The sequence below is a fragment of the Pimephales promelas genome, chromosome 12 (assembly GCF_988280905.1).
Source record: "Pimephales promelas chromosome 12, fPimPro1.hap1.1, whole genome shotgun sequence".
NCBI lineage: Eukaryota > Metazoa > Chordata > Actinopteri > Cypriniformes > Leuciscidae > Pimephales > Pimephales promelas.
In genome coordinates, this window is record NC_142780.1 from 8499285 (window position 1) to 8518925 (window position 19641).

At 39.5% G+C, this 19641-nt stretch overlaps 1 protein-coding gene across 3 annotated transcripts in view; it reads right to left on the reverse strand.

Moving 5' to 3' along the window:
* cdkal1 (CDKAL1 threonylcarbamoyladenosine tRNA methylthiotransferase) overlaps positions 1–19641 on the reverse strand; it is a 541736-nt gene that overhangs the window by 391629 nt on the left and 130466 nt on the right. For all 3 annotated transcript variants that reach the window (XM_089117457.1, XM_089117458.1, XM_089117459.1), the window contains one exon: positions 5049–5145. In XM_089117457.1, coding sequence (XP_088973583.1) covers positions 5049–5145 — 97 coding nt within the window. The remainder of the gene's footprint in view (positions 1–5048; positions 5146–19641) is intronic.

Below are 19641 nucleotides of genomic sequence, written 5' to 3' on the forward strand. Positions count from 1 at the left end.
TACAGAGAGGCCTTAAAAACGGCTAGGTCTGCTTATTTTTCAAACCTATTAGAAGAAAATAAACAATCATATGCATCTATTTGAAACAGTGGCTAAACTAATGAAAAAGAAAGCTTCAAGCCCAGAAGTGTCCAAGCAACACAGCAGTAATGACTTTCTGAATGAATTTCTTCACTTATAAGATTGATAATATCAGGGACAAAATTATAACTATCCAACTGTCTACTACAGTATCGCATCAGGGGGTGCATTGTTGTCTCCCTGAGGAAAGATTTGTCTCATTTGCTGCTATAGGAGAGAAAGAATTTTGCAAACTCGTTAATTCATCTAATTCAACAACTTGTATGCTAGACCCTAAACCGACTAAACTACTGAAAGAAATGCTTCTAGAGGTCATAGATCCTCTTCTTAATATCATTAATTCGTCTTTGTCGCTGGGATGCGTACCAAAAACCTTTAAGCTAGCTATGATAAATCCGCTTGTTAAAAAAATGCAACTTGATCCTACAGAATTAGTTAATGACAGGTCAATCTTGAACCTGCCTTTTCTGTCAAAGATACTGGAAAAAGCAGTATCCTCACAACTGTGTTCCTTTCTTGAAAGAAATGATATCTGCGAGGACTTTCAATCAGGATTTAGACCACATCATAGTACCGAGACAGCTCTCATTAGAGTCACAAATGATCTGCTCTTATCATCCGATCGTGGTTGTATCTCTCTATTAGTGTTACTCGATCTTAGAAGCGCATTTGACACAATTGACCACAACAATCTTTTAAATAGACTAGAAAACTATGTTGGCATTTGTGGAAATGCATTAGCATAGTTTAAATCATACTTACTTAAATCTGACCGTTATCAGTTTGTCAAAGTTAAAGTCAAAGCAGTAAATGAAGAGATGTCTTATCGATCACAAGTTCAGTATGGCGTACCACAAGGCTCAGAACTAGGACCGCTGCTATCCACTCTGTACATGCTGCCATTAGGAGATATAATTAGGAAACATGGAATTAGCTTTCACTGTTATGCTGATGATACTCAGCTGTAAATATTTCTTCAAAACCTAACGAAACTTACAGGAATGCATGATATAAAAAATTGGATGACTAGTAATTTCCTACGACTAAATTCTGAAAAAAAAACTGAGATTCTAATGATTGGACAAAAACTTCCACACGTAACAGCCTAGAATATTGAAACCTGGGTGTGCTCTTTGATTCCAATCTTCATTTGAAAGTCATGTGTCTAGTATCTGTAAAACCACATTTTTCCATCTTAAAAATATATCTAAATTACACCATATGCTCTCATTGACAAATGCGGAACAATTAGTTAATGTGTTCATGACATCAAGGCTAGATTATTGTAATGCTATACTGGGTAGTTGCCCTGCACGCTTAATAAACAAACTTCAGCTAGTTCAAAACGCAGGAGCTCGAGTTCTTACCAGAACCAGGAAGTACATTAGTCCGGTTCTGTCAACCGTACAGGTAATTGGCTGCCTATTAGGGTTGGGCGATGTCTAAAAATTTGGCATCGGACGATGTCTACAGTGAAACATCGCGATGGACGATGACATCGGCGGGTATCATTCTCATATGCTCATTTGCAATAGATATTTTCCTCTATCTCATCTGCGATTTCGATTTCGGCACGCTCTGCAGCAGCTCAGCAAAGAGCGAATGTACAGTGACGTGATAGCTGCCAGATTCAAACTGCGTACTATCGCGCTATGGCTGGAACTGAGCCAAAGACGGACGCGCTCAGCGCTTGTTACAGCCTAGCCTATATCACAGGCTATATCACAACTGTTCAGTGTTTTTAACCACATTATATTTTTTTTACGTTTCAGACATTATATAATTTATAGTAAAACAATACATTTATGGTTTGTAAAATACACAATGGCGTCTATGGAATCAGCAATAACAGCCCATTCAAATATATTTGACGACAGTTTTATTCATACCAGAGTGACACAGTGTAAACTATAAGCACACGGACGTTTGTGTTGTGATAGTTTCGCCTGACAGAACATCCAGGTATTATACAGTAGGCCTAATTCATCATACAAAAATAAATACAAACGAGGAGTAATTCACTAATGAGTTTGCCAATGTAACGTGAAAGGGGTTTGTTGTTGTGGGAAGAAGGAGGCATGAACCGGCGAACATTTAAACATTTTAATAGTAAAATGAGCAAATACAAAACAAAAGTATAAGCCAGCAGCCCCTCATTGACAACTGCTGTAACGTTACACACAACAGAAACAAAACATCATAAAATCAGCCTGTTTCTCTCTCGATCTGCCGTCTCATTATGCTTTCGCTCCTCGCGAGACCTGCGCGCGCCTCACAGGTGTCTTTCATTATCATCACTCACGCCACCGTCCTCGCGCAGCGCGCCGTCCTCTACATCCCTCATTCAAATATATTTGACGACAGTTTTTATTCATATCAGAGAGAAACGGTGTAAACTATAAAGTCAAATCTATTTTTGTATCCCAGTTCGGGAGAAACTAATGAATTCACGAGCTGTAATAAATCCAACAGACAGAAATCTCTGAACTGCGGCCCAAACATGGCACCCATCTCACTTTACAGATCAAGTTTTACATGACAAAAACTCACTTACACATATTTGAGAATCGGAATAGAAGATAGTTCATGACATGTTAAGCAAGTTTGTTTATATTTAGAAATAAAAGCGCTAAATTTGTCATGCAGTGCTATTTTGGCTGTGGTGAATCACGTGCCAAGCATGACGTGTCACCATGGAAACGGGGGGGGGGGGGGGGCATCACGATGTTTAGCCGATATCGTCCATCGGCCCAATCGTACTGCCTATTTAACATCGTATAATTTTTAAAATATTGCTGATTACTTACACAGCAGAAAATGGTTTAGCTCCCAGTACTTGAGCGAGCTCTTAACGCATTATAGTCCTTCACGTATATTGTGATCTCGAAATTCCCGCCAGTTGATAATACCTAGAATATCAAAATCGACTGCAGGCTGTAGATCCTTTTCCTTTTTAGCACCAAAACTCTGGAACAATCTTCCTAACATTGTCCGGTAAGCAGACACACTCTGTCAGTTCAAAACTAGACTAAAAACACATCACTTTGGCCTAGCATACACATAACACACTAAAGACTTACTTAATTCAAAGTTAGGCTGCATAGTTTAGATCAGCCGGGAACCGGCAACACATCCCGTAAATCCTGATGTGCTTGGTACATCATAAGAAGGATGGCGTCTACGCTAATATTAGTCTCTCTGTTTATCCCAAGGGACCCGCTATGGTGGACCTGCGCCTGGACTCATCCCAACCCATCCATTTTGTCACCTGATGGAGTTTTGGTTCCTTGCCACTGTTGCCTTGGCTTTTGGCTTGCTTAGTTGGGGACATTTCCAATATTCAATATTCAACAATATTATTGATCTGTGTTGTATTATTTTCATGTTATCACTGTGAAGCTGCTTTGATACAATCTGTATTGTAAAAAAGCGCTATATAAATAAAGGTGACTTGACACTCTCATTGGCATTGTCAACACTCACTCCCATTAGTATAGTATTTGTTTCTCGTCCAATGCTTGTAATTACTCAACTATACTCTCTAAACCATCCATGTGCTACACTGCCTTTGCAGTAGATGCATTTTTTTTTAATGACATTATTAAAGACATTTTTTATTATTACTATTACTATTTCATGAATAAATATAAGAAATAATGGTGTTTAATTATTGTTAAATTGAACAACAATCAAATTAAAAAATTAAATAAATAACAACTGATTTGTTCAAAAACATTCAGAAAAAAAGCCCATGATTGCATTGCAGCGGTTCTGCTTTGGCTTTGTTTGGAAAAAAAAAAAAGTAACTGTCTAAAAATGTGTCTATAACTTAATTGAATTGGTGCATCAAAAACAATATAAAAAGCTTTCTCAAGTAAAACAGTTCTCAAAGACTTTGTAGGTGGTTGCTTTGTCATCTTCTATAGGTGGTTGCTTTGTCATCTTCTCTAGTTTTCCCTGAGAGATAGACTGAAGCCCCTGGAGCCATTCAACATATTCATCAGATATAAACAGATCCGGTGAAGCAACAGACGGGGTCAATGCTGTTTGGAAAAGTATCTCTGTGGGACAGCAATCTGAGCCTCATCATCCCAGCTGTGGCTAGTAACCAGTGCGACCAGCTCAGCTTAACATGTGAATTACAGAGAGCTCACGTTTAACAGCAGAGGAGAGTGGCAGCAGACCGAAAGCTCATCGTCCGCCGACTGCTGCACAGGTCAATAAATCTCTCATCAGGACGAAAAGCATCTCACCAGACTTTCGCACATTTTAAATCCAGTTTCTCAACTCTGTCTTTAAACCATAAAATAAATAAATACATAAATAAATAAAGGTTTGTTTATTTGCATATCCATGTTTTATTAAAATATGACCAGTTAAGCTCAGGCCATTTATTATGAATCGTCTCCTTCATAAACATGAATCTAGTGGTAATCCCACATGCTATGTCAAACAACACACCATAAATAATAAATTTAATTTAATAAACACACCTGCTTCAATAAACACACTGGTAAGCCAGTGGCTTAGCTCTAACAGCTGGTGAGTTAACGGCCAAAAGCTTGAGAGCTCTATTCTCTAGAAAATAACGCATTGATTAGTTCTCCACACATACATCCTGCTCACATCCTGAGACACTAAACGGCCCAGGCATAACATGCAAAACGGCTGCTCATTTGCATAAGGTGATTTTTCCACCGGTAAGAAGGGTGCAGTCAAGAGCAAACAATCATCGCCCACACGTGTTGACTGATTCCAGCTTTAACTAATGCAAATATGGGCTGAAACCTTGAGCAAAAAACACGGTCAATTCCTGAATATCACACCATTGCACCATTCATTCACCACTTCAACACACAGAATAGGAGGACAGAAAGAAATGACCATTGGAATAATGAATTGAGCTTCAACACTAATGCATCAGATTAAAGGGAGGAATGATCTCCAGCATGAGCTTGCGCATTTACCCCGATGATGCTCAGGTCTTTCAGGTAGTCCATCCTGGGCTGGGCCTGTGGCACGCATCCCGCTAAAACCACCTTCTTATTCTGCTCCTGAGCTTTCCTGGAAAAAAAACAACAACAAAAAAAAAAAACACAAACATCACAATCAACATAAGTTTGACAGTGGCAAAAATGACTTGTTCAAACATATTCTGAAATTAAAGTGACATGACGTGAAGGCAAGTATGGTAACCCATACTCAAAATTTGTTCTCTAGATTTTAACCCATCCAAGTTAGTGCATACACATTAGGAGCAGTAACACAGCACAAACCATGGACTCACACACACACACACACACACGCACACACCCGGAACAGTGGGCAGCCATTTTTGCTGCTGCACCCTGATTGTGGGTTAGGTGCCTTTGCTCAAGGGTACCATCATTTCCTGCCAGTATTGAGAATTGAACCTTCAAGTTATAATTCAGAATAACCATTAGGCCATGACTGCCCCAGTCGATCAATCAGTCATTGATATACTGTATATCTGAACAAATTTCACAGGCATTTGACAAACAAAGATGGAATGTTTCAGCAGAGGTCAATATCAAAAGAAGATGCAAGTTAGTAGCAGTTAGTAACCTTAAAAGCCCTGAAGGCATTTTTAGAGATATAGACAAAAATAAAGACTCATAATAACTCCAAAACTAGCCTATAGCAAGGAGAATCAAAAGGTAGGTATAGTTTGATAGAAATCTTTTTAATTTGTTTGGATAAAAAAAATAATCTATTTGGACATTCTCATCCTGAAAGACCGCTGATCATTTATTTACTTATTTTTAAGTGTGCTCAAGGAAAATTTGACATATCTTCCTTAGTTGACATGCAATAATAAGGTAGGAGGACAAATCTTTTTTGGTCAAAATCCCCTATTTATAAGCTGCATCTGGATCAAATATTGTGGTAATAGCATGAAGTAATCAAAAGTTATAGCCTTTTTGTTCAACCCTTGACACCCGGAAGATATTTTTAAAATTGTTGCTCTTCCGTGAAGAATATCCTGTGATCAACGCAAATGATTTTGTTGATTTTGGACTCATTTGAATCGGGAGCATCCACTGTAAGTAATGATGTCATGATGTCATTATCTACGATTTGTGTGTGTTTCCTTAATTTTTTTTTTTTTTTAATTGGCAACAAGTGTGGTTATGTGTTATAACTACATTAAGGGAATATCTTTAGATATTAAGTGATGGATTATGGAGCTTTATGTTTGATTATGGCATTTTTTTTTTTAATCTTGAGAATCTTCTGTAAATAATAATGTGCCATTTTCCACGATCGAAACAATTATACTTTATGGTTGTATTAAGTGCACTCCTTCAATCACACATTACACTAGCCATTGCATGTACATCAGTTGTACACTCGTTATTGCAGAGCAATTGTCACCAACCTTTTCAAGCCCAAGATCCCTGACCTCGGCCTTAATGAAACGCAAGATCTACTCTAATTTTTCATGGATGATTCAGATTTTTTTTTACATGCAAATTGCCCAATTCCGATAGCAGCTGCCATTTTTTCTTCTTCTTCAAGCAAATTTATTTGTTGTCAATTTGCTCTATAACAGTCCAAACTTGCCTTTAAAAAAACTGTAGCCATTTGAAATTAGAGACAACCACTGCATTTTAATCACAATCCAAATAAAGATGCTACACACCTTGTCTTTGATTTAAAGGGGTGGTTGATTGCGATTTCACTTTTTTTATTTTAAACAGTGTGTAATGTTGCTGTTGGTGCCTGATCAGTATGAAAGTTCAATGTAAGCACTAAGCAGAGGTATCATTTTTTAAAAATCAGGAAGTTTAATACCTACAAAAATTACTCGATTGGGACTACAGCTGGGTTTTAGACGTCACTAACCCATACATTTACTGTACATCAACCCTCCCTCCGGAATATGCAAAAAAGGGCATGGCCATATTTCTGCGGCTCGTCGTGTGTGTTATGTTCACCCAGCTGTCAGGTCTTCTGTGTTTGGGGCTTCAAACGGATGTTTCTTTGTCAACAATGTATACAATTTATGTTTGATTAAGTTCCTGAAAATGACGACGATCATACTTTTATTAGCTCTCTGTGCTGCGCATTTTACGAAAGACAGCTTCCAGAATCTCCACGAATTCAATGCCGGATTCAACAAGAAACTGTTACTAAAACATGAAGCAGTTTCAACTTTAAAACCGGAGGTAGCAGTTGATGGGACACAACCTGTAAGTAGGCTAAGACTTAAAGGGCACATATTATGCACCTTTTTACAAGATGTAATATTGGTCTCAGGTGTCCCCAGAATGTATTTGTGAAGTTTCAGCTCAAAATACCCCACAGTTAATTAGGGTTGGGTATCGTTTGAATTTGAACGATTCTGATTCCGATTCCGGTTCCTAACGATTCTCGATTCTTTTAAGAGGCAGGGTCAAAAAAGTTTAGCTAACCTTGCTAACCAACGGCCTTTCTGAAGGAAATAATCCTTCTGTAAAAATACTCCTTTTGTCACAAAATTTGCATTTTGCCGAGATTTCTTTATTTTTAGAAAAGTGAAGCCACACTTTGGATCGCCAACGTAAGGTACTCATGTTCGACTCGCGTGGTTATGCCAACACTTCCGGTAGACGCTTCTTCGTTGGTGTTGTTCAGCGGTTTCTTCTTAAGCTCGGCGGACTGTGAATATCGAAACTAGGAATCGAAATTTTAACTTTTGAACGATTCCGGGAAAAACTAAAAGTTAGTCTCGGTTCCAATCGATACTCGATTCTCGATACCCAACCGTACAGTTAATTTATTATAACCATTTAAAAATGTCATTTTGGGCCCTGATTAAAATAAGGTGTATACCACCTTAAATGCAAATGAGCTGCATATCCCCACCCAGCCTTTGGATGAGGGTGTCACTTGATACCTATGGCAGTCGGTACTGAGAGAGTGAGAGAAACCGCTGTTTTGAATGTCATTCAGCGTACGTTTGAATCGGAATATATAAATAGTACGAAGAGACTCCTGCAAAATAAGCACAAATGAAAATGGATCTGTACGTCTCGGTATGGTTATTTGATACATTTATGTACTAATTGAGTTGTAATCGCGTCCCATTTGCAATTATGGACGTGGAACACACACAGACACACAAACACTAATGCTGGTTAGTTAAACACTAATACACATTCTGCGATAAAGTTTGCTACGTACAAGCGAAATTACATTTATGCGAGGGACTTGTGCGTCATGTTTAGCTTGTCATACAGGTGCTTCTGTGGCAAATGTGAGGAGATGGCTAACTTACAGAACAAGAACATATATGCAGTTTTTAATACAATATCTTTAAAAATATATATATTTATAAACGTGTGGTACTATACAAACAAGGTTTAAATTATATAGCCTACACAGACATCCTATGACGACAACAACTTTAGACGCTTTTGTTGTTGAATTGGCTTCCATAGACATCGACTGAAAAGACTATTTGCTCAAAAATCATAAATACACTTACTGTTACTGGAGGTGACGGTGGATCGCGAACAGTAGACGACGACCCACACTTGAGGATTAACTTTTAAGCCACAACAACAGGTTTAACCCACGACAGAACATTTATGTTAACAAGAGACATTACCGGCTGTCGTTGAAACAATGAAGGATGGTGTGTACACAGATCACCGAGGGTGGGGTCTAGGCCACAACCACGCTGTCAATCAAACCCCCTGCTCACTTTCTACGTCACAAAGAGCTGAATCTCAGAACAGCTCGTTCTGAGACAGTGCATATGATTTATTGAGATTGAAAAAACAAACACTGGGTGGATTTTTATCATTCTAGGGTGGTTTTGCTCACACACTGCCAACACACATTTATGTTCAAACACCATGTAAAAGTGAATTTTTTCATAATAGGTGCCCTTTAATCATTTTAAATGTATTTGCATGTATAATTTCAGACGTAAAGTTTTTATCAAATGCCAGCGCTTGCTTTATAGCCACTAGGCTACTAGTTATGCTATTTCGTGTAACATTTTGGACCTGAATTTGTATATGTACTAATTTTATAAATGTATTTTTCATGTATATATACTTTATGACGTTATTTTTCGATTTGATCAAGAGCGTAAACCAGTGGCAACGCTGTTTGTGTATATAGTAGCCAGTTAGTTTGATGCTATTTGTGTAATACAAAGGTGTATTAAGTTTTAAAAAAAATTAGGCAAATTACCATTCAGAAATGTTTTGTAAGAGCCGTGTGCGGTGACAGGGAACTAGACTGGACCAAAATGGTCGCATATGCGACCTTTTGAAATCCCATTGCAACCCTAATTTTTAATGGGTCGCAAATGTATCACTGACTATTTTGATGGGTCTGTTTTTTTTAGTTTCTTTCGGGTTGTATTTAATCTTCTAAAACCTGTCGGATTGTCCGCTTTTTGTCCCGACAAAGCCTTTTTTGATCGGTGAGTGTTGTTTGACAGGGTGCAAACAAGCAGAGAGAGAGAGAGAGAGAGAGAGAGAGAGAGAGAGAGAGAGAGAGAGAGAGAGAGAGAGAGAGAGAGACTTCAGAATGCAGAGAAAAGGCTGCATCAAAATGAGCTCCTGAATATTTCCATCAACTTGGACCTAAAGAGTGGGACATTTCTGAAAAAAAACCTTCAAATACACTCCACAGATGACTCTAAAGAAGAGGTACATTTTATAATCTGCAAAACAGAAGATATAAGTGAATATCTTGACTTTAATTTTAAATCAAAACAACTAGCTAAACAGTAAACTAGGGAGCTATCAACTGTTTCAGCTTGTTGTCATCAGCTGACTGGGCTACTGACTGCCTAAGAAACTAAATAAACTGAGCTAAAGAATAACAGAAGAGATAACAGAAGAGATATTTAACAAAAACAAAGAAGAAAATAAGAAAGAACAAGAAATAACTGTTTTGAAGTCTTGTAAACAACAAAATAGCATAGCCATCGGTTTGGAGTAAACAAATGGTCACCATGGAAACGTGTCAGAAGGCATTTAAGCACAGTACAGCTCCCAGCAGAGAAGTTGAATACCCTGTCAAATGTAAAAGTGCAGCAGCTAGGGAGAAACACAAGGAGAAAACACTACGGGAAAACCCAGAGATCCTCTTCACTGACTATGCCCAACATAAGAATGGAAGAAAGAAAAACAACCTCATATTCTTCACTGATTCCGTCTACATCTGGAAAGATACTGTTTCAAACAACTACCCATATGTATCCAGTGAAGGAATCGGCTCAGGAGGTAGATTAAAGATCTGCAAAGATGAACACCTGGACAAGGAGGACCCCCTTCTCACCATCACTTACTACACCAAAGGAAAAGTCATGGTCCAAGGGAATGAAGAAAACCTGGAGTCCTTTGAAGATGCATTCACTCTATTAAAAGCAGAGGTGAACACCAAAAGGATGACTGTTCACACTGACAGTGAAGATGATGAGACAGAACACCCCACCACCCTGTCCATCTCTGCCCCTCCTACGCCTGCCACCTCTACCAACAGGCTAAAGGAGAATATGGCCCTATTGGAGCTGGACTTTGCTGAATTTAAAGAGCTGACCCTGACCAGGCTGTGTGAGCCTCAAAACAGCACTGTGCAGCAGATTCAAGAGGAGCTCCAACAGCTCAAAAGAGACAACCAGTCATTGGAATCTGGCCTAAGAGGAAGTATAGAGGCACTGAAGCAGGAGAACAGTATACTTCATACCCAAATGGCCAAAATAAAGGAAGATGCTGAGAACAGAGAAAGGAGCTTCACCAGGCAGATCCAACACCTGACAGAACAACTCTCAGAAATCCTGACAACTACAGAGACACAGACTCTCCCTGTCAGTGTCCCACAGCCTTGTTTTGTCTCTGTTCCACCATCTCTGCTCCACAGCCAGCCCAACAACACCCTGACAGCTCCTTCTACACCTACACTGCCAGCTGCCAACAACCAGCTCTGCCCATCACAGCCTGCCTCCACTCAGCCTGAAGAACAAGCCCCACAAGTGGTCCTATTGGTTGACTCAAATGGGAAATTCCTGGACACAAACAAGCTTTTTCCAGGTAAAAAAGTGCTTTCTAAACGCTGCAGCACCACAGGTCAGGCAATGAAGCTGTTAAAGAAGGAGACCCTCAAGAGCCCTCAATGCCTGGTGATCCACACAGGAACAAATGATCTGCACAGCCTCCGAAAAGGCACTGCTGAGGCAGTGAAGAAAATGGCAGAGCAGGCCAGTAAGGAATTTCCTGACACCCGCATTGTGATCTCCACGCTGCTGCCTAGGACAGACATCCCCCCTCATGCCATCCATGACATTAATATGGAGATCAGAAGAGGATGTGCCACTTTACCCAATGTACACCTGGCCGTCTCCACCCAACCATTTCAATCTGGGACCTCTATGATGGACTCCATCTCCACAAAGAGAAGGTGAAGATCTTTGCGAAGACTCTCAAAGACACGGCCCTAGGACGCAGTCCTTCTACCCTCTCCTCAATTACACGCTTCAGTGATCCTTCCAGACCTCCTCCTCCCCACCACTCCAGGATCATCCCCCCTGCTGCCAGGAGGCACAACCACTCAGTCTGGACCTCCCCCTCCCCACCCGCCCATTACCTAACCATGGCGAAACACAACCAGAGAAGGCTACTTTCCCCCTCCTTAACCCCTTCCCACCGTCCACTTTTACAACATAGACAGCAGAGTTACACAACAGCACCTATCCCTGACCTGCCTCCCCACCCACAGCAACGGAGTTATTCTTCAGTTGTAGCCCCGCCCCCTGCCACAACCCCCCTGCCAAACCCCCCTCCCCCTGCTGCCTCTGAGCTGGGAGACATCAGGAAGATGCTGGAAACTCTGTGTACCCGACTTCTGCCCAGCTAAGATATACATGCACAAAACACTTTATCATTTGGGTAATATAACATTGATATACATCTATTGAGTTAGTAACTGTAATAATAACAATGTTAGAAATTAGTATAATGGTAATATTTATAATTTTAAAATATTTATTTAATATTGTAAATGGATACATAATTGAAGGTTTTTTTTTTTTTTTTTTTTTTTTTTTTTTGTCCTACTATATAGGTTCATTTTGTTTGTTTTAATGCGCTCATTACATATAAGCTGTTGGAATATCCAGGGTCTCCACTCCTCGACATTTGAGCTGAAGAGTGAAGACCCTGAATTCATTAAATCTATATAAAAGATGTTGACTTAATTATATTGACAGAAACATGGTGTAAAAATGATTCACTCATTCACTGTCCCCCAGGATATAATGAAATCATGGTGCCCTCTATAAAATTTAAAAACATCCGTAAGGGCAGAACATCGGGGGGGGATCTTGGTGTGGTACAAAGAAGATCTATGCAGTCAAATCTCAACAGTAAAACAGGGTAAATCCCATATTTGGTTGAGAATTGATCAAACCCTTGGCATTACTGATAGAGATCTCTATCTATGTGCAATATATATACCCCCAGTTGATTCTCCTTATTTTGAAGAAGATATTTTTGATACTCTCCATTCAGAAACCGCCTACTTCCAGGCCCAGGGAAATGTTCTTCTAACTGGTGATCTAAATGCACGAACAGGAATTGAACCTGATGTCATCGACCCACAGAACCACAAACATGTATTTGATCAGGCCCCCCTGTTTAACACACCAACCCTCACCCATCGGAACAACCTCGATTGTGAAATTAATCAAAGTGGCAGGGAGATAGTGCATCTCTGTCGGGCTTTAGGCCTGTACATAGTTAATGGTAGGTTCAGAGGGGACTCTTTAGGGAGATTCACCTACTCCTCAGCTCATGGATCTAGTGTAGTAGACTATGCAATCACTGACATGGACCCCTCAACTATCAGTGCATTCACTGTCAGACAACAATCCCCACTTTCAGACCACAACCAAATAAATCTGTTCTTTAAACTCCCAGATCAATCAAACTCCCAGATCAAATTAAATCCCAAAACAAAAGAACCCAGTAAGCTGTATGAGTTAAATCCTGGCTACAGATGGGCCACAGACAGTGGAGACAAACTCATCATGGCCTTCAAATCACCTGATCTGATGAATGACATCTCCATATATGACCAAACTCAATATGTCCCTACCAAAAACGGTGTAAACAAGGCGACTGATGACATCAACACGATATTCCATAAGGCAGCCATCAGAGCTGACCTCATAAAACAGAAACATAAGCCTATTAGAAGACAAAATGTTGAGAAATGGTTTGATAAAGAATGCAAGACCATCAGAAAAGACCTTAGAAATATAGCAAATGAAAAACACCGCCAACCAAACAACCCGGCCTTACGCATTCGATACAATGACATTCTAAATAAATACAAATATACAATTAGGAACAAAAAACAAAATTATACCCACAGGAAACTTGAAGACATTGAAAACGCCATTAACCAAGATCAATTCTGGAATATGTGGAACAAGTTCAACACAAAACCACAACAAGCATTACCCATTCAAAATGGTGATATCTGGAAAACACATTTTGAAAACCTTTACAAATACATACCAATTAAACAAATTAGACCAGAACAAAATTTTGTAAAAGAAAAACTCCAAATATTAGAACAGACAATTAAAGACAACCAAAACCCCCTCGATTCTCCAATTACTTGGGAAGAATTGATCACACAGACAAAATCTCTCCAGCCGAGGAAAGCTTGTGGTCCAGACAACATTAAAAACGAGATGCTGAAATGCAGCACCCCAGAGATGCAGGCTGCAATGTTAAAGCTGTTCAATATTGTTCTACAGTCAGGATGTTTTCCTGACATCTGGTGCAAAGGGCTCATTTCCCCCATTCATAAGAGTGGGGACAAATCAGACCCTAATAACTACCGTGGCATCTCTGTCAGCAGCTGTCTAGGCAAATTATTCTGCAGCATTCTCAATAAAAGAATGCTAGATTTCATTGAGGAACACTCCATCTTAAGTAAAAGACAGATTGGTTTCCTCCCAAAACACCGCACCACTGATCATATATATACCTTACACACATTAATTAATAAACATGTACACCAAACTAAAAATGGTAAAATATTCTCTTGTTTCATTGATTTCAGAAAAGCTTTTGATTCTATTTGGCATGAAGGTCTCTTTTACAGACTTCTAAAATGTGGTATAGGAGGCAAAATGTATGATCTAGTTAAATCTATGTATTTAGAAAATATGTGCGCTATTAAAATTGGCAACAAACAAACTGATTTCTTCACCCAAAGAAGAGGTGTTCGGCAGGGTTGCAATTTAAGTCCAACATTATTTAATATATACATCAATGAGCTTGCTGTTGAGTTAGATCAATGTGCTGCTCCTGGCCTCACCCTTCTAGATCGAGAGGTGAAGTCCCTGTTTTATGCTGACGATCTCGTTCTACTGTCTCCTACTAAACAAGGATTACAGCAACAGCTAGACATCGTAGAAAAGTACTGTCAGAACTGGGCTCTGGCTGTAAATATGAAGAAAACTAATATCATGATCTTCCAAAAACGCCCAAGATGTCAGGAGAACAAACATCAATTCACCATCAATAATGATGTCATTGAACACAGCATGAGCTATACCTACCTTGGTATAACCATATCAGCATCAGGGAGTTTCAACATGGCAGTGAATGAACTAAAAGAAAAAGCTCGAAGAGCTATACATGCAATTAAGAGAAAATTCTATAACTTCCAAATTCCAATTAAAATCTGGCTTAAAATATTTGACAGTGTCATCCAGCCCATTGCGCTATATGGTAGTGAAATATGGGGTCCACTCAGTCATCAGAGCTATACCCGTTGGGACAAACACCCAACTGAATCTCTTCATGCAGAATTTTGCAGATACATTCTACACGTACACAGAAACACACCAACAAATGCATGCAGAGCAGAATTAGGCAGATACCCCCTGATAATTAACATCCAAAAGAGAACACTCAACTTTTTTAACCACCTGAAATCCAGCCCCCAAAACACACTTCACTCCAAGGCCCTCCGAACCCAGGAGCTGAGCCCAGAAAAGAGTCCCCTATGTCAACTGGTACTAAGACAAACTGCCCCACATCAGAGACAGTCTGAGCAGCCTCAGAACAACACTGCCGTCCAAACACCAATCAGAGTCAAGCAAATCATAGCACAATGCAAAGAAACCTATCTGGAACATTGGAAAGAAGAAACTAAAAGCCAAAGTAGACTAGAATGTTATCTGACCCTAAAAAGAGAATATAAATTAGCAGAATATCTCTCTACTGTCAGAGATAGAAAGCAGAGACAGATCCTAACCAGGTACAGGCTCAGTGATCACAAACTGGCAATTGAAACAGGAAGACACAAAAAATTGTGGCAACCAAAAGAAAACAGAACATGTGATCACTGTTTGACAGGTGAGGTTGAGACGGAGATGCACTTTCTCCTAAAATGTGAAGCGTTCAAAGACACAAGGGACCTTTACTTTAACAAATTTAACTATATAATCCCAAATTTCATAGACCTGGATGACATTTCTAAGTTAAACTTTCTCCTGGGAGAAGGAGACAAAACTTATCTTGCTGCCCAATATATTCAAACATGCCACAACCTGAGGGGCAGTGAATGAGTGATCGACACACACACACACACACACACACACACACACACACACACACAGATATATCCAAATATTGTGTTAAGTGTTTATGTATGTATATGTGCATGTATGTGTATATATATATATGTGTGTGTGTATGTATATGTATATATATGTGTATAGAGTATTTGTTGTATATGCTTTGGCAACATTGTTTGAAAAACTTTCATGCCAATAAAGCCCCTTTGAATTGAATTGAATTGAATTTGAGAGAGAGAGAGAGAGAGAGAGAGAGAGAGAGAGAGAGAGAGAGAGAGATCCGGCCGCGCGCGCACTCACGTCTTCACACAACACAAGCGCTGTCTTGCTCTCTTGCTCTCTCTCTATCTCTCTCTCTCTCTAATGCATGAAACGCATGTATACATCAGAAAACAAACAAACATAAAATAAACAAACAAAAAAACACAGTTTTGAACCAACATTCTGACTTTAGTTTTGTCCACTGGTTGACTCTCGTAGTTTGTGGCAGGCTGTTACATAGTTTGCTGCTGTTGTGATTGAGCTAGAGTTTTCTCCCAAAATATGAATTATTTTTTCTGAATTTGGCAATGCCATAAAATTTGGATCTAGTTGTTGGAATCTAGAGAAATAGTCTGATCTAATGCTGTGATAATGATCACAGTGAATGAGGAAGTGTTCTTCTGTCTCCACCTCTCTCTGAGAGCACAGTGAACACTGTCTCTGCTCTCGCGGCTGCCATCTCTGCCAGTGCCGTCCTCTCTCCACGGCCAGACTGTGGTCACTCAGCCTGTATCTGGTATCTGGTCTTTCTCACATTATACTCTTTCACACAGCTCAGGTATTCTGCTGGTTTGTAATCTCTTTTCAGGTTTAAATAGAGTTCCATCTTCTTTTGTGATTTAGTAGCATCTTTCCAATAGTTAATGTAATTTTGTTTTTGTAGTTGTATAATTTGGTTTGGCCAGCAGACAGTGCTGTGCGGGTCGGGCTGTAGTTTGAGCATCAGCTATGAGAGTGCGCTCCGGGGCCGGTTCTGCTCCTGACACCGCAGGGCTTCAGCCTGGTATGAGCTCAGTTCACTGTGCTTTAGATACTGGTAGAACTTTAGGTAACACTTTACGGTAAGGGTACATAAATTATCATGAATTCATGTAAAAGTTAATGCATGAATTATGCATTCATTCATGCATTAATATCTCATGAATCACCAGGAACTAACACAAGTTCAACATTTTTCATTCATGACTTCATGAATGAACAACACCTTAATTAAAACATTAACTAAGATGAGCACATCATCATGAATTATGATTTATTACGCATGATCATGATGTTTTCTTTGTTCACAGTTATGCCACCTTTCAATAGCACATTGTTCATCAGTGTTTCAAAGGACCTAGTCACCACTTTAGTTAAGGGGCCACACACATGATGAAGTCATTGATAGATAATGCTTAGTTAATGATGACTTCTGTATTTGATTTACAGAATGTGTGTGCTATGAGCTGTGATTGGTCTATTATGGTGTCTGTCCAATAGTCATCATTAACTAAGCATTAATCTATTAATGACTTCATCATGTGTGTGGCCCCTTAACTAAAGTGGTGACTAGGTCACTGACCTAGACAAATAACAAAGAAAACATCATGATCATGCGTAATAAATCATAATTCATGGTGATGTGCATATCTTAGTTAATGTTTTAATTAAGGTGTTGTTCATTCATGAAGTCATGAATGAAAAACGTTGAACTTGTGTTAGTTCCTGATGATTCATGAGTAATAATACATGAATGAATGCATAATTCATGCATTCATTTATACATGAATTCATGATAATTCATGTACCCTTACCTTAAAGTGTTACCGAAATTTATAGCTCTTTTCTGGATGCTGATCAATAGGGGGTATTGTCCTAATTCAGAGTTGTTTGGTGTCGCTCTGTTCACTTTTAAGATGTTTTTGCAAATTTGGGTATGCAGAGTTTCAATTTCTTCTTTTTCCCATTTTGAGAAATCTTGGGTTTTTAGAGGCCCCCATATCTCACTGCCATACAGAGTAATGGGTTCAATTATTGATTTTAGGATTTTTAGCCAGGTTTGAATTGGAATTTCATGTCTAATTGTAATTTGAATCATGTGGAAGATTCTCATTGACTTTGCCTTCAGCTCATTCACAGCCAGATTAAAGTTCCCTGTTGAACTCAGTTATAGACCCAGATATGTATAGTTGTGGGTGTGCTGGAGGACTTGTTTTCCTGCTCTGAAGATGCATTTATTTTCCCTACACCTAGATCTGTTTTGAAAGATCATCACTTTGGCTGAATGTCTCTACGATGTCGAGGAGCTGCTGTAGTCCCTCTTGTGTTTTAGACAGAAGGACTAAATCATCTGCAAAGAGGAGACATTTAACTTCTGATTGGGTCAGGGTTGGGCCGGGGGCAGTGGAATTGTTTAATGCTTTGGCTAGTTTGTTTATATATGTTAAATAGAGTGGGGCTCAATGGGCAACCATGTCTGACTCCTCTTTGTTGGGAGAAAAATTCTGTTCGTTTATTCCCTATTTTTACAGCATGTGTTGTTTTTATACATGGTGCTGATCAAATCAAATGTTTTCCCTCCAATCCCATTTTCTAGTAGTTTTAGGAAGAGTCCTTTATGCCAGATCGAATCGAAAGCCTTCTCAAAGTCAATAAAGCAAGCGAAGACTTTGGATTTATTTTGGTATACATCTTTATCAATGATTGTGATGTTTATCTCTCTCTCTCTCTCTCTATCTCTATCTCTCTCTCTCTCTCTCTCTCTCTCTCTCTCTCTCTCTCTCTCTCTCTCTCTCTCTCTCTCGCATATTATTCAAAATCAATGGACATGATAGTAAAATGTTTGTGTCTTTATAATAGGCATGCTAATCACAATCATATAGGCTATCATCTGGGCCTGCATGGCGGCAGGAAAAAGACGGAGAGGAGCAAGACACCGTGTCTCTACCTTACGATGATATTGGTACACCAAAGGTAGATTTGCGCTCTGGAGTTCGGCTGATAAACTCTGCCATGAGCTAACTAATTATATTGCTAGCGCTGATATTGACATTGAATAACGTTATCAGGGGTCGGGAACCTATGGCTCTTTTCAGGATTTTATTTGGCTCTCCCAATTTTAAAATGTTGACTGAAAAAGTCTCTCAAAAAGTAAAATATTAAGAGATAATTTGAGATGCACCATGCAACACTTCTAAATCACTTGTTTATGATGGCCGTTTCTCAATTTGTGTGGCGTCATAAGGGGGTCGCACACCGGACGCGCGCCGCGTCTAGGACAGAAGTATCGCACACTGGACGAGAAGCGTGCTCCGCGTCTAGGACATGGGTATCGCAAACCGGACGCGCACTTTCTCCGTTTATGGCCGGCAATATTGTTATGTTTAAGGACATTATGGAATTAAGATAATGTACTATGTTATAATTGAACTGTACAATTAAATAACAATTGTTGCTAAGTGCAGAACACTTTACCTCAGCAATTTATCAGCAATTTTCATTTAAAGGTTCTCTAAGCGATCCAGGGTGTTGACGTTCGGAATATTTTCAAACAAATCGGAGGCTAGCTAGACCCTCCCTCCTCCGCATCTCATCTCCCCCTCCCTTCCGTGCTTCCTGAAATAATTGTGAACGTGCATTTCTAGCAAATTATATCCTTGTGTGGGTTTGGCGAACATAAGCGTCAATTTAGAAGAAAAAAACAATTTAACGTTACCGACCTGTCCAGCAAAAACAGAGCAACCTGAATGTCGGACTGGAAGCCCTTCTGCCGCCGGAGTTCTCGCCATCGTTCAAAAGCTTTGCAACCGAGGTAAATTTGGAACTTCGCACGTTCTTTATCCGACTCCTCCTTCTTTTTAATTTGTTCTTCAGAACGACGTCTCTTTGGTCGTGTTTCGACCATTTTTCAAACTTCC